At 38.0% G+C, this 16242-nt stretch overlaps 1 protein-coding gene across 4 annotated transcripts in view; it reads left to right on the plus strand.

Annotated features, from left to right (window-relative positions):
* Positions 1-16242, plus strand: part of LOC109039705 (DDB1- and CUL4-associated factor 11) — a 30977-nt gene that overhangs the window by 1869 nt on the left and 12866 nt on the right. For all 4 annotated transcript variants that reach the window (XM_019055318.2, XM_019055319.2, XM_019055320.2 and 1 more), the window contains exons 2-8: positions 1937-2153; positions 3412-3513; positions 4066-4225; positions 6655-6801; positions 7722-7900; positions 8662-8754; positions 9858-10104. In XM_019055318.2, the coding sequence (XP_018910863.2) occupies positions 1937-2153; positions 3412-3513; positions 4066-4225; positions 6655-6801; positions 7722-7900; positions 8662-8754; positions 9858-10104 (1145 nt within the window). The remainder of the gene's footprint in view (positions 1-1936; positions 2154-3411; positions 3514-4065; positions 4226-6654; positions 6802-7721; positions 7901-8661; positions 8755-9857; positions 10105-16242) is intronic.

Here is a 16242-nt window from a genome sequence, read left to right on the forward strand (position 1 = left end):
TGCCTTACATGATTTGTGGACGGCCCCTTTGTAAAGGTTTATACTCATACGTTTACTGCCCACTAATGTCACATTTATGTCTGTCTTTGGAGTCCGCTTTTTCCTCTAAAAGAGAAAGAAGATAATTGGACGGTCCATGTAAAATTAGGGTCCCTGTATACCCTTAAACACTTATGTATTATATAGGGGCCCTACACCCTAGGTTCAGAGGCTTTTCTTCAAGAGGAGCCCTCTTCAATTACGTGCGTCATAAAGCACGCCTCGCTCTTATTTCATGGAAGAAAGTATTCCTTTATAGCCACTCGCGGTACTTATGACTCTGTGTGTAGTATGTTGACAGCAACAATTTTATATGCACTGAGTCGCAATCCGGGGGCCGCTCACCCTAAAGGCGAACACGCTGTCTCCAGGCCACTGCGGATCATGACATAAATGACGGAATTGCTAATTGATTAGGCAATTAAAGTTCTTTCTTTCTCCACCAGAGCTAAGAGCAGATGCGCATCGGTGACACGCTCCTGCTTACTGATGATCTGCGGCAGGGTTTTCTGTATGTCCTAGAGCCTTCTGAGCCAAGACTGAATCTCTGCTAAACTCAAACGCCCAATAATTAGCCATTTTCATGAGTTTTTACTTCTTTGTTGCTATTTGAAGGTAAGTTTCTTTTTTAAATCAATTGTTTGGTGCCTTAAAATCATGTTAATAGCTCTAATGGTACACATTGTTACTTATTAATTCAGAACACACTCCGGCAATCCAACGCTCAAACCTGGATGTAGCGAGTCAGTTGTTATTTCTTAATATTTACCCTTCAATGTTTCACTGAAGACACCAAAATGATAGTATCAATCATTGATGATAAAAAGAACTTACCTTTGACAATACTGATGAGATGAGAAGACCGGTATGTTTTGGATGAAGGCAAGGAAAGTAGACGCAGGATCCTTCTTCGGTTCCCAAACTTATCAATACATCTCTCTGCATAGTGTCACATTAAAAACACACAGGATCTTAAAGTAGTAACATAAGTGTATTAAACGTGAGAATGTTCTGAATGATATTTAGATGTTTGTTGAAGAGTTAAGAATGATTTACACGCATTGAGAGAACATCCATGGATTGAGCGTTGGACTGCGGGAGTGTATTCTGAATTAATAAGCAACAATGTGTACCATTATAGCTTTTAATATGATCCTAAGGCACTAAAGAATTGATCTACAAACGTAATTTACCTTGCAACAGTGGCAAATAAGTAAAAACTCATGAAAATGGCTGAATATTGAGCTAACGTCCATGTCCGTTGTCACTGTGGTAGATGGAAACAATTGCCCATTGGCTACAGTTTTACTTAAAAATAGGGTTTATCCCGTCGGTTCTTATTTATCTAATGAAGGTCCCAACCATTTATACGTCCTAGGAATCCATTTCTGAATTCCATTTTGTTCAAAAAATCGATTGACTCGATATTTGCATTTGAAAAGCGGCTGCCAATTCCTTATGGGAAAATGCATTGTAAGTGATGAAAAGACAAGGTTTGTCTCGCGATGTGTTGTAACGAGTGTGCCAGATCCAGCCCTACATTAAGGTGACCGTTTCGAATGAGTCGGTTCCATAAACAGTTTTTTCTGAGTTTGAGAGGTCATTTCAAGCTTTTTTATCAGGATCATCGTTCTTTTCGTGAAATTTGCCATTGGAATCAGTTATCAATTCTCAAGTCCCTGCACCTTGCAACAGGCTCATTCTCCAGATCTCAAAACATTTGGTGGAATATTGGAGATTTTCATATTTCAATCTTACTACCAAGGAGCATTCATTTGTATTTCTGATATGATGCTGCAAGCCCACAGATATCATCAGTTCACATTTGAACTTTTCTGTCGATGGAACATCACTTGTGGCTTCTAAGGAATCTTAACTTTTGCATTTTGCTCTGCAGGAATGCGGACTCAGTGTATTTCTTACGATGGTTTTACAATCCTGATGATGATGACTATGATGAATTAGATGATACTGAAGATGACTATGATGATACAGAAGGAGACGATGATGACAGTTATGATGACATGGTCAATATCCATTTTGATGGGATCCCAATGCGTAGATCCATTCCTCATCCTCGTACCGATTTGAAACCGAATACCACCAAATTGAAGGTGTGCACAGTTAATTTGATCATTACCTAAATGTTTTAATAGGAAATAACTCGAAGCGATTCCTTAATTGATATTTAGGTACGGGTCAAAGTAATGACCATACTTTACTAAGAATATAGCAACGGTGCTAGAGCGGACGCATCGTATGTTGAGACAAATGTCAATCTCTGATTACCACCAAATGAGCACCACTCAACAGGATAATACATGCAGTCAGATGGTATTACTGATGAGTGGTGTTCTAAACAATACTTGACTTTTGTCTCAACATACGGTGCGTCCGCTCTGAGGTGAATTGAATAGGCAAATTTGTATGTGTTCTACAAGTAATTACCTTATCATTTAAAAATATGCTTAAATAATATCATTATTGATTAGGATTATGGTTGATTACCTATGGTGCAAGTGGTGGCTTTTTTGTTTCTTAATCAGCTACTTCGTGCTTCTAGTGTGATAGATTTGCTTATCACTGACGATAGATACCTTGCCTGAAAAGGCCATCTAAGGAACGAAATATCTACTCAGGCACATTTTCATGAAATAAATTTTAGAGATAATTATGGCTCGAAATGTATTTTCATTTAGTGGCGTCATCTCCCTGGAGATTCTCCTATATAGTGAATTGAATCCAAAGAATGATAATGGTCTAACCTCTTTCAGTGCTGTCTTGGAGTCTGAATCTTTGAGTCTTGGATGTATCTTGCTTTTTTTGTAACGGAAGGCTAATAGTGGCTACAGATAAGAAATTTTTAAAGTTGTTGTTGGTGTTGTAGCTACAGAGATCTAGGAGTTAATTTCAGGCCTTAAAATTTTCAGAAAAGGCTTAAGTATCCTATACCACAGTTAAAACCATGAAGACAGACGACTGCAGATCAGAGTCTAGTAATGGGTGCGGCAATTTGTTAAAAAGTTTATTCATCTCTGTTTAGTTCTGACTATTTCATTATGCAACTTTATTTGGATTAAAGTCTCTAAACAATTGACTGAGTCAGTCATTTGACTCCATCCCCCAACTGCTGGTTTTTGTGGCATGGAATATAAGAAAGGCATATCTTACTGAAAGATCGTAGCACATTCAATAGAAAGTGAGAAATTACTTTTTTAAATTATGGTATACTACTACAGATAATTGATCGAAGTATAATCTGCAATTTTTCTCCTTTTTATAGTCAACCTTTGCTGTCAATCTCTCCTATCTTCAAAGTTGTGTCGAAATGTCCGGTAGAGTCCTTAATTTTGTTTGCTTTTTTTCCCCCAGAATAGTGACTTCTATTTGTTGATGCAACAAAATGCCGGACTCCGGCACAACAAAGCCAAAGAGAGGCCTAACAGTGTTCTACAGATGATCCAAGCCAGACAGGTCAGTCTTGTTCTATCAACCAAAACATTATTGTAATCTATCTCAAATGAATTCACCCTTGTCATCTGCTCGCACTCTAAGCAATGAAGGTATCCTTGGAGTAGATGAACGCAAATGCGGTCCCTTTTATGTCACCATTTATTTAAAATCCCTTCATTCATTGAGGTGAAGACTCATAGGTTTATGCATCATTGATGTCACCAATGTATAAACTTGGACTGTGAATCTATGACAAACTATGAAAACATGGATAAATGTTATCATCAGTGTCAGCGTCAAACTAAATGAATCCATCAGAATATATATATATATATATATATATATATATATATATATATATAAAAAACAGTGAACTAAGTAAATGAAATTACACAACCTTTTCTTTTATTTTAAATTTCTTAAAAAAATACAAAATTCTTGTGCAAATCCTCCATTGATAGATTTGATAGCAGGTTTTATTCACTAAACTTGTAGCCAATTTCAGTTAAATTTTTGGTGGTACTTTTGAGGTTCAATATCCTATGTAAATAGTCGCGTACTTTCTTGATGCAGACTGGAATGTTTGGAGCGGACCGTTTTACAGCTGGTGATCAGGCTAAAATATCATCATCATACTTCCCAACCCAGTTGAACCACATCATCAAACATAATCAGAAACTTTTTTGTGGCGTCTACTCCAACGATGGCTCAAGATTCATCTCTGCTTGTCAAGGTATTCTCATTTTTAATCTTTACCTTGGATATCGAACCTTCTAGCTTCGTTTTGTTTTTTTAAATTTATTTGAATAATATTTTACCACTGTAATCTTTTTAGGATAGATTTTGAAGACATCAAATAGCTTTATAATTCTGAGATTCTTACGTGCCATTTGAAAACAGCCAAAGTCCAGTGTCCTTTGTTTTCAATTACTTCATTCTACATAGGCTGTCCCAAAACAACTGAGAGTAAGTCTGTATTTCAGAAACAATAATGGATATCGAAACGCGGTTTGTGGAAAATTGTAGCTCATATCTTTAGCTATCCAACGAGACCAAGATTAGCTCATTTGGTCAAAATTTTGCTGAGTTACAGCAATTTTCCGGAGCCGTGTAAAAAATAACCCTACAGGATTTTTGAGTATTTTTTTCCTTGTCTGAACTGTTGTTCCGAGAGTCGTGCAGTTGATCGCAACTTTGTGGATCACGTTGGCACTGGTCTAGATCCAAATTCTAACATGTTTGCATGTGCTTTCATTGCATATCAGAGTTTTCTTAAACTTCCCTGACAGCATTGTCTAGCGTTAATGACACGTGTTCTCGTTTGGTACAATGAGTTCGCCCGCGGAGCTGAAACAAGAGCAACGCTATGCCATCTGTTACTGGGTTCGCCGAGGTTTAACTGCCTCTGATACCGTGAAAGAGATGTTAGTTGCTTATGGAGAAAATTGACTTGGGGAGAGCACCATTTATCGGTGGCATGCAGCTTTTTCCGAGGGTCGCGAGTCGGCGGCTTTGATTCCGCATGGCGGCCGAGGAAAGTGTCATTAACGCTAGACAATGTTGGCTTCACTGAGCTCAGGGAAGTTGAAGAAAACTCTGATATGCAATGAAAGCACATGCAAACATGTTAGAACTTGCATCTAGACCAGTGCCAACGTGATCCGCAAAGTTGCGATCAACTGCATGACTCTCGGAACAACAGTTCAGACAAGGAAAAAAATACTCAAAAATCCTGTAGGGTTTTCTTTTAAACGGCTTCGGAAAATTGCTGTAACTCAGCGAAATTTTGACCAAATGAGCTAATCTTGGGCTCGTTGGATAGCTAAGGATACGAGCTACAACCTCCCACAAACCGCGTTTCAATATCTACGAGGGTCATCCAAAAAGTAAGGTTCCCTACCTTGTATCTTCCGAACGAAAAGAGATCAATCAAATCTGTAAAAACGTACATATTAGGCATACTCTAAGCTTTAAAACAAGCTCAAGTTTTTGAAAATCGGTTGAAGACTTCGCGAGAAAACTCAATTTTACTGAGACAACCTCCCGTCGTCGCGTGCCCACCTCCGAGGTCAGGATGCGCGGAGAGTCCCTTACTTCAGACTCGGCTTATCGCCTCTAAACATCAAATCGAAAAGGAATTTAAAAGATTTTATCAAGTAGGCCTTACCTTACTTTTTTAGATAGTCTCCGCATATTTTTTGACATTTCTGGTTTCATTACAGCAGCTCTTTCATGCCTTCCGCGTAAAAGGTCTCGTCTTGGCTCCAAAACCAGTCATTGCCAGCGATCTGCACCTCTAAATTGGTTGGAAATCGCTTTCCTTAGTGGGAGTTTTTCATCTCAGGAATAGACGAAAGTCACCTGAGGCTAAATTAAGAGAGTACGGAGGATTGGGGAAAAATTTTACCACGGTAAGCAACTGATTTGGAAGTGCAGATCGCTGGCAATGACTGGTTTTGGAGCCAAGACGAGACCTTTTACGCGGAAGGCATGAAAGAGCTGCTGTAATGAAACCAGAAATGTCAAAAAATATGCGGAGACTATCTCAAAAAGTAAGGTAAGGCCTACTTGATAAAATCTTTTAAATTCCTTTTCGATTTGATGTTTAGAGGCGATAAGCCGAGTCTGAAGTAAGGGACTCTCCGCGCATCCTGACCTCGGAGCTGGGCACGCGACGACGGGAGGTTGTCTCAGTAAAATTGAGTTTTCTCGCGAAGTCTTCAACCGATTTTCAAAAACTTGAGCTTGTTTTAAAGCTTAGAGTATGCCTAATATGTACGTTTTTACAGATTTGATTGATCTCTTTTCGTTCGGAAGATACAAGGTAGGGAACCTTACTTTTTGGATGACCCTCGTATTATTGTTTCTGAAATACAGACTTACTCTCAGTTGTTTTGGGACAGCCTATGTAGTAAGAAGGCGACTGGAGCTGTTTGGGGCTCCTTCTCTTTAGTCCACTACTGTAGTAATTAACTGTTAAAGATTTTTTAATCTTGTGTTTAGAAGGCTTCCACAGTTTTTTGCAGTTTTCTCAAGACTAGAGGAAATAGACGAATGCTGTTTTTGCAAGATGCAGATCAAATGATCTTGCCACTAGATCAGTCTTTCACTACTGACTGCTTAATTTCTCCTCATCAACTGATAATCTTGTCTTTTTCTCAGATTGCAACATTACACTGTATAATTCGGAAAGAGACGAGTTCAAACCAATAAGTACCATCACTGGTCGGGACGTAAGCTGGAGCATTCTCGATGCAGTATTCAGTCCAGATAATAATTTTATTGCTTACTCGAGTTGGTGTGATAGTGGTAAGTTTCTGTCAGTCTTGTTTTTTTCACCATCAAAAGAATCTGCCGTCGGAGGAAAGCAATGTAAACCACTAGCAAATGCGGAAGTAAAGTTTAGAAGTTTCTTAAAATGAATTGCACGTTTTGTATCAATAATTCAGTTATTTGGGGGAATAGATGAGCAACAGATCATGCTTTCCTCAAATTTTTGCGTAAAAATTATTAGATTGTCTACTTTTGAGCTAAAACCAATGAAGATAAAATCAAAACACTGGATTTTTAAAGCCTAAAGATACATAATAGTTTGATTCTTGCAAGCTTTCTGATTTCTAATCATTTCAGAACTGAGTTTCGTTCATGCAATCCTCTCATAGACAAAAAGTACTGATATATTGTCAGGTTTGAAATCACTTCATTTTGGATATTGAGACCACGATTTTACATAGGCTGAATCTTTCTTGATCAAGTTTCATATTTGTTTACAATCCTTCTTGTACTCTTGGCAATGACAAAATGGAAAAACTTACTCTAAATTACTTGAAGTTGTGAAGCGACACTTGATCTTTCAGTTTATTTGAGGACCTTAATTTTCGAGTTTAAAACCCCATTTCACCCTCCTCCGCGATTTCAGGACAGTGAACTTCAGGTTAGCCCTTGAAATCTTAACTCTGCATTATTGGATTTACATTTCTTCTTTCATGCACAAGACTTAGTTGTATCCAAACTTCAGCAACGTCAAATTTTGCCCAAAAGGGTTGATACGCTACAAATACTTTAATAAATCGCTTGCTTTCATCGAATAAATAATTTTGTAGTAGTGTTGACTTTTTCATTTTCTCAATTTTTATGTGAATCCAATTTTTTTTGGAAGAAGAACTTGTTTGATGGGTTATTTTATTGTTACGACATGCCTGCTTCATAGATTTATTTCTCTTTCTTAGTGCATCTAGTTCCTTTAAATAAAGATCCAGAAGACCAAATCTCCCTATCAAGTTGCTCTGGAGAAAGGCGATTTTGTATTTTTTCCTTGGCTTACGCTGCAGATGGCCAGAACATAATTGGTGGTGCAAATGATGGCAACATTTACATTTGCCATTTGGAGCGAGACAAACATACTAGAGTGAGTTCAAAAATCAAATCTTTTTGATCCTTCATTCATTGGCTTTTAAATTTTGAAGTGGTTATTCGTCAAAGGTGAATTTAAATTTTGAAGTGGTCATCAACTCCCAAGCCCAAAATAAGCTCTCAAGTTAAGGCCAAAATGGAGGGGATATCCCACGCAATCCTGAGAGTCCTCGTCTACATGCAGAGATAGGGAGCAAGTACATTGACAGGGCTGCCACCTTATTTGAGGACTCTAAAACTGAAATCACGGCAACCCTGTCAATGTATTTGCTCCCTATCTTTGCATGGAGAGTTTGTCTTGATGTAGAGGTGGACTCTCAGGATAGCGTGGGATATCCCCTCCAATTTGGCCTCAACTTGAAAGCTTTTTTTGAGCTTGGGAGTTGATTTCAGAGAAAACCAGTGGCACCATCGTGTCTCTCGCGAACTTTTACATAAGAATCAATCGTCAAATTGCAAATCCCTCACATATGCAACATCTCCATTGGTCTCAATTATCATTCATTTCATTTTGAAGGTTTTTTTTTTGAGAAGTTCCTTTCAAATCAATTTACTTTTTACTTCTGTAAAGTCAACTCAAGAGAAAGCACAGTTGCCTCGATATTTTTCTAAATATTTTCTCAGCATATGGATATCGTCCACATGTTTTCATCGTATTTCAAACCATCTTGTGCCTGTTAATAGTTTTTAAAAATATAAATTAATAATTGTTGCTCAAACTGCTTGCTGTATCATCAGTTTTGCCATTGTTTTTAGATCAAAGCTCACAGTCGGGATGTCAATGCAGTAAGCTATGCAGATGATAGTTCTCACATATTATATAGTGCTGGCGATGATGGTCTCTGCAAGGTAAGAAAAATCATTGGCTTATTTTTGTTAAGATGTCCGACAAATCTGCTGTTGTGGAGGGCATATTGGCAACTAAAAATATTCTTTTACTAATTAATTCCACTGCAATGCAGAAGGCTCTTTTTGGTTGATTTTACTTCTTGCAACTGAAATAGCTGTGTTTTGGCAGTCATTTTGCACCTGTCGAATTTTGTGAGCAAAAGCTATTTTGTTAGGCCGCTGGGTGCATTTATTTATTTTTTTTTTTTTTTCTAACTACTTCAAATAGCCCTCAAGGGCTAATCCCACGCTTTAAGTCCCATCCCCCCTCCGTCCCTACTGAACCAGTCCCAGGCAACCATTGTTTGAGACCATCAAACTCGGGTCGCCTGGCCGGGAATCGAATCCAGGACCTCCCGATTATAGAGCAAGCGCTACAACCACTACACCATAGGAGGCCGACAAGCGCTACAACCACTACACCATAGTAGGTCGATTACTGTGAGCTGATTCTGTAAGTTATAATTTTTTCATTATTAAAATGTTTAAAGTGCACTCAGTTCATAGGAATTTTCCTGGATTTTTTGCAAAAAGATTTCCCCGTGAAAAACGAGTTTAAAGTTGCATAATTGCTGTCATCATTTGAATGTGCATCATTAGGGAAGCTTAGATGGCGCCTGATAAACATTCCTCTGGCTGTAGGTGCATTTTCGATTGCACCGTGAGGTATAAAAGAACAAATTTAAAGAAAATTCCCGTGAACAAAGTACATTTGCTGATTTTCAAGAATGCAAGAATTAAAAATTACCGGTTAAGCTAATGGATACGCTTTTCAACAGTTTACTCTACATGCGTAATACTAAGCATGCATGCGCAGTATATGAAGTACTGATAAGAACAGTTTCTTTCTCACTTTTTCTATCATTTATTTTTGAAGAATAATAACTGGCATTTTTCATCAAAAGGCCTGCTAAAAAATATTATTTTCAAGAAGTTTGAAGATGCATATTTATGGAGATGAAAGGAATGCAACATGATGGTCCTAAAATATAAAATAAACATTTTTTTGCTTAAGTATATTTTGCTAATGCAGAATCAACTTTCTTTTATCAAACATTTTATAGGTTTGGGACACCCGCACTTTAAATGAAAACTCACCAAAACCTGTCGGAATCCTTGCTGGCCATCTGGATGGAATCACTTACATTGATTCTAGACAAGACAGGAGACATCTCATCACCAATAGCAAAGATCAGTCCATCAAATTATGGGATATTCGTATTTTTTCCTCTGCAGATGCTCTCAACAAAACTGAAAAAGCCATTTCATCCCATGCATGGGATTATCGGTTCCAGAAAGCCCCCAAAAAGTGTAAGTATGCTAAGTATAACTTCGAGGGTATGAGGAAATGCAAAAACTCCAAGGAAAATTTTTCAAATGAGTAGGTGGTCATGGTTTGTTATACAACAATTGGTTTCATTTACCTTTAAAACTGCTTGTAGGAAGCAATTCACATTAGAGGGAAATTCAAATATTAATTGAGGGCACTGCTGACTAAGGACTTCAAAGCCTATAGGTCCATTTATCGCTCTCATCGGCTTTTTGGATTCCTTGTACCGTGGACTATACTTCAGTATCAATACAGCATTGATAGGTAACGGTTGGAGGTCTCCAAACCTCTTTTTAGTCGTGCGGCTAAGCCGTATAGACTCTAGGTTTTGCCAGAGGCTAAAAAATGTTCACACTTTTAGGCTAAGTCCAAGAGGAGAATTTTCGAGGAACCAAGAAACATATGAAGTATTGATATCGGTGCATTTTGGCCCAATGGAGATGTTACATGTGCGAGGAATTTGCAATTTGACTGTTGATTCTTGTATAAAAGTTCACGAGGAACACGATGATGCCACTGGTTTTCTCTGAAATCATCTCCCAAGCTCAAAAAAAGCTCTCAAGTTGAGGCCAAAATGGAGGGGATATCCCACCCTACCCTGAGAGTCCACGTCTACATGAAGACAAACTCTCCATGCAAAGATAGGGAGCAAATACATTAGCAGGGTTGCCGTGTTTTCAGTTTTGGAGTCCCCAGATAAATTAGTAGCCCTGTCAATGTATTAGCTCCCTATCTTTGCATGAAGAGTTGGTCTTGATCTAGACTTGGACTCTCAGGGTAGGGTGGGATATTCCCTCCATTTTGGCCTCAACTTGAGTGCTTTTTTTTGAGCTTGGGAGATGATTTCAGAGAAAACCAGTGGCACCATCGTGTTTCTAGTGACCTTTTACACAAGATTCAACAGTCAAATCGCAAATTCCTCACACATGCAACATCTTTATTATGCCAAATGGAATTTCTGATCATTTAGCCATGGTTTGGTAGCGTTTAGCAATCAACTGTGACCATAATGTAAAGAACCCACACAGGTGCCTTTCGGCGGAATGTCGCCCTATGGCATTCTTCATCATCAAGTCACTGTTGAACATTTACTGTTAAATAGCGTTTAGCAACCAAGTATAGCCAAAATTTCCAGAACTCATACCTCAGATGTTCAAAGAGTGTTAACATGTGTCGCCAAATGGAATTTCTGATCATTTAGCCATGGTTTGGTAGCGTTTAGCAATCAACTGTGACCATAATGTAAAGAACCCACACTGGTGCCTTTCGGCTGAATGTCGCCCTATGGCATTCTTTATCATCAAGTCACTGTTGAACATTTACTGTTAAGTAGCGTTTAGCGACCAAGTATAGCCAAAATTTCCAGAACTCATACCTCAGATGTTCAAAGAGTGCTAACATGTGTTGCCAAATGGAATTTCTGATCATTTAGCCATGGTTTGGTAGCGTTTAGCAATCAACTGTGACCATAATGTAAAGAACCCACACAGGTGCCTTTTGGTTCAATGTCGCCTAATGGCATTCTTTATCATCGAGTCACAGTTTAATAGCGTAAATAAGCAACCAACGGTGGGCAAAATGTCAAGACTCCAAACTGGTGCTTTTTGGCTGAATTTCGCCCAATAGGATCTTTGATGATTTATCAGTAATGGTTGATGTGTATGTTGATTAATTTTTACTGTCTAAAAGTGAATCCTGTGGGAGAATATTATAAGGTTGGTTCAAACAAGTTTTAGAATTTTTTTCCTTAGCGCTAATGGACCCTAAGGGACAACTTCAATTCATCGAACTAAAAGTTTTCATGTTCATAACCATTTTTTAACTGTCAGAACTCACTAGACCACATTATATTCATGATGAATTTAAAGAATTTCGCTGTCAAAAGTTGAGTTCTCCTTCAATTTAGCACTTTTTGTCATTACCTTAAAGACCATACGGAAAGTGCTAAATCTACGGAAAACTCAACTTTTCACAGCGATATTCTTCAAATTTATAATGATTATAATGTGGTCTAGGGAGTTCTGACATTTAAAAATGGGTATGAACATTTAAGGGTTTATTTTCCTTGAATTTAAGTGGTTTTTCAGGGTCTACGGTAAGAAAAAAAGTCTAAAACGCGTTAAAAGTTACTTGAACCTACCCTATAATGTTGAGCTATGACTTCAACTTTCATGATCCCTTACTTGTGCCTTTCAGCTTGATTTCGCTGAATGGAATTATTTATGATTGAAGTCGTGGTTGAGTTTACTATGCTGATAAAATATCATTGGAAACTTTAGGTTTCACCATCATAGTCTTCTAAAAATAACCATCAGCATTACTGCACCAACCAAAATCTAGCCCAAAAAAAAAAAAATAATTCGGCTGAAAAAGTGGGAGAAGTTGGGATGTGCAGTCCCAAAATAAAAATACCTAGCTGTGATTGGACATAGCTTTGCTTTCATTGAGACTTTCAAATTTTATGAATAAAAAACAGTAAGCGTTTAGCAAAAACAGTTAGTTTTGTCCTTACCTGTAGACCATACAAAAAGAGCTTAATTGAAGGAGAACTTAGCTTTTGACAGCGATGCTCTTCAAATCAAGAGTGGCGGTAGCCACCCCCGGTCGAGGAAAATGACGTCCTACTAAAGTCCCGATAACAAACAGGTGGCCGACACTCTTAGTCACAGGCAACTCCCTTAACTTGAAAATTGATTCGATTCCCATTCGACTGCAGCCCAAACGACGGCTCGGATTCCTACGATCTTGGTGTCTACGGACGCATCTCAATTAGGACTACAAAGTGGAAGAGTTTCATTAAGATCCATTGAGTTTTCAAAAAGTTATAAGCACTTAATGACCCAAAACGAGGAAAATTTTACTTTTTACTTTGCCGGGAAATTTGAATTTCAAGAATCCAGGGTCCTGAGAAAGTCACTCAAACTCCGCGATAACGGTAAACCTTAGACCCATAAAAGTGGGTACCTAAAGAATCGCCATGTTACCGTGTGTGCCGCTTTTGACTTTATTTTAACATTCCAAATGTTTTAGAAGAGAAATTACGTAAAAACGACTAAACTGACTGCCGACCTCCCCGTCAAGACCACCTTTCACAGCAGATTTCTCGCTTACACGTTGGCCGATTCCAGTGAAACCTACAAAGGATCAAGGTTGAGGATATGAGGATTTCATTTCTACCACATTTAATAGGGCTTCATGGCACGGATAATTCAGCATCGGCTAATATCTTTCACAATTTTAGCTGTAATCTTTTGAATTTAGAAAAAAACCGGTAGTGGTTCAATCAATGCTATTGGTTGATTCCGTTCAGGTCCGTCCGAGTTACGGGAACGAAACGTCGTCGATTATACCAACCTCCAGCTGCTGTATTCATTTGTGAATAATGAACAGATTTAATTTAAAAGTTCAAATCATTTTAGATCTTAACTAATATTACACACTTATATTATTACGCCCACTTTTATCCCGATACACTACTTCATTGGTTTCTTAAAAATCTCAAGTGATTTCTGGTCGGTCGTTACCAACCTCTTTGACTAGTTGTGAATAGATTTACCTAATTTGGATAAGAGTTCAATTCTTTGTAGATGCTAACTACTATTACTCATATTATTACGTCTCACGTGTTCTACTGGAGCCCGATATACTATTACCTTCGTTTCTCTTAAAATGTTCAAGTGATATCTTTATTTTATTGAACGATATGTGACAAATTTTTAAGTGAGGTTATGTCGTCATGTTTATGCCAGTACCTGACCTAAGCGATAGATGTAATTCAGGTAAATACGTCAAAGAAATTACACCGAAATTGTGCCAAACTCTCCAAAGGAAGCAGCATTTACATCACAGAATGTATTCTCACTACGAAAGTCTAAAAATTACTGGAATATGAGCCTCGGTCTTCACATGCGACTGTCACTGAACTTCGACTAAAATTTATTCGCTCTATATCTTGCCATCAACCTATTTGCTCTGGAGTGATTATGCTTCTCTGAAGTGTATGTTATTTACATTAAGAACATGTTTCCTTCATGATTTATCTTGGAATCTTCCTATCTCTTCTACCGTTCTTGTTACGCATGGCTTGCGAACCTGAGTATGTGAGGCACAATTCCATACCTTTTCGGAACAGTTCAATCATAGGTCAACTTAATGTCACATAATCAAAGGTCTTTGACTGTGAGCATTTGCTCAAATTGGTTTCTTCTGAGTCTCTTTGATTTTGCGTCAGGAGTTGTTAGAAACTTCATTTTGCCCAACAATGTATAACAAGGTCTTTAATGAAAGGTATGTACCCGTTTTATTCTCATAATTTCATAAGTTGATGATAAAAATACAATGAAGGCTTCATTTTCTTGCATAAATTGCTGTGTGAAATGGGTGCGTTCATTCCTCCTCTATTTAAAAGAGTAACAGAATGTATCGCCCATCTGTTTAGAGGACTTCAGTATTAAGATACGTAGGTACGTGTTCCTGCCTAGTTCCATTGGAATAAGTGCGATCGTGTTAATCAAGGCTAAATACAATTAGACCCCATGGTATCAATGTAATCATAAATGCCTCTCCACTCTTACCAACTAGGTGCGGCATATCCTCCGATCAAGAGATGGAGATTGCCGTCTCAGTAGGTACGAGGGTGAGCCTACGAACCCAGGTATGGTGACCGTAAGTACCGCTTTGGCCTCTCACATTCAGATGAGCCTTTTTTTCTAATGAACTCATGCCAATACTTAGATCTCCAGACATATTTACTGCATTAAGAACACATAAGATAATAAATTAAATAGGTCAAGTCAGTTGTCAATCTTTATACCAAGTGCAGGTACCAACATAATTTTTTGTCATTGGGTGGACAAAGGACACTAGCTGCAATGCAGCGATTCATAGATTCAATTGTTCCCAACCGATCCGTGATTTGGCGTCATTCCTTTGGATAAAAAGATCACGATATTTCCATTATTATTAATTAAAAACATCATTTAATTTGACAACAGTTCTGTGTGCGTTTCCCACTGTCTGAAGTTCAGTAAAAATAAGGACTCAATTGTGGTGGCCACATTCTTCATGATGCAGTTACTTCTCAACCAATGAACACCTGCAGATTCGTTTCAGAATCAGCATTGGTGCGCTCTCTCGCGGCTAACGCCGAAACCCCAGTTTTCACTTTCACTTTTCTCCACCAGCAGCGCTGTGTGAACCCGACGGCACTTATCATCATTGTGGCTTATGGAGAAATCAAGAACTACTTGTGTTTTTTCGACATTTTTAATTCAATCATCATTAATTTTTGCAAATTTTGCTGCAAACGGGTAGTTAAAGCCATAGTGAATCCATTAATGTATTATACTCTTGAATAATATTCTAAAAAGGAAGTAAATTGAGACTTAAACCAAGTGTGAACCGACAAGCATTTCTTATCACGGCGGCTTACGGGAAAAGCAACGACTGCTTGTGTTTTTTCGACATTTTTTAAGTCAATCGATATTAATTTGTGTAAATTTTGCTATAAATAGATGGTCAAAGCCATAATAAATCCATTCATGTATGTTACTCCTGGATTTTATTCATATAGGGATTTAATTTCTGACTTATACAAAGTGTGAACCAAACCGGCATTCTAACATGGTGGCTTATGGAGAAATCAACAACACTGCTTGTGTTTTTTCGACGCTTCGGTTTTGCTAGATCTTCGTACAGCCAGACCTTTAGGTACTTATTCACCCAAAAACGACCTGATATAAACTACAAAAACCCTCAAAAACATTTTTCGGGCAAAAAATCCGGTCGAGGAAATTGACGTATCACTTCCTTTTAATCAAGTATAAGATAGGCAAAAACCTTTGATGAATTCCCAAGGTCCACTAAGACTAATAATCATCAAAAAGTTCAAAAAAAAAAAATAAATCCCTTGCCAAAAATAAATAAAAAACCGATTTTGAGATAAATCCCTCGAATGAACTTGAAATCACAAAATCGGTCGAGGATGTCAACTGAAACTTTTCCCCCTTTAATTAAGTATGAGCTCCGCAACAAGCGTGACTCGCTTGTACCTTTTCATACACGAGCCGCACGAATTCATCTCTTCTTCTCTCCTCTCCTTCCGTCCATGGACAGAGGTC

This window comes from Bemisia tabaci, chromosome 2 (assembly GCF_918797505.1).
Source record: "Bemisia tabaci chromosome 2, PGI_BMITA_v3".
NCBI classification, from domain to species: Eukaryota; Metazoa; Arthropoda; class Insecta; order Hemiptera; family Aleyrodidae; genus Bemisia; species Bemisia tabaci.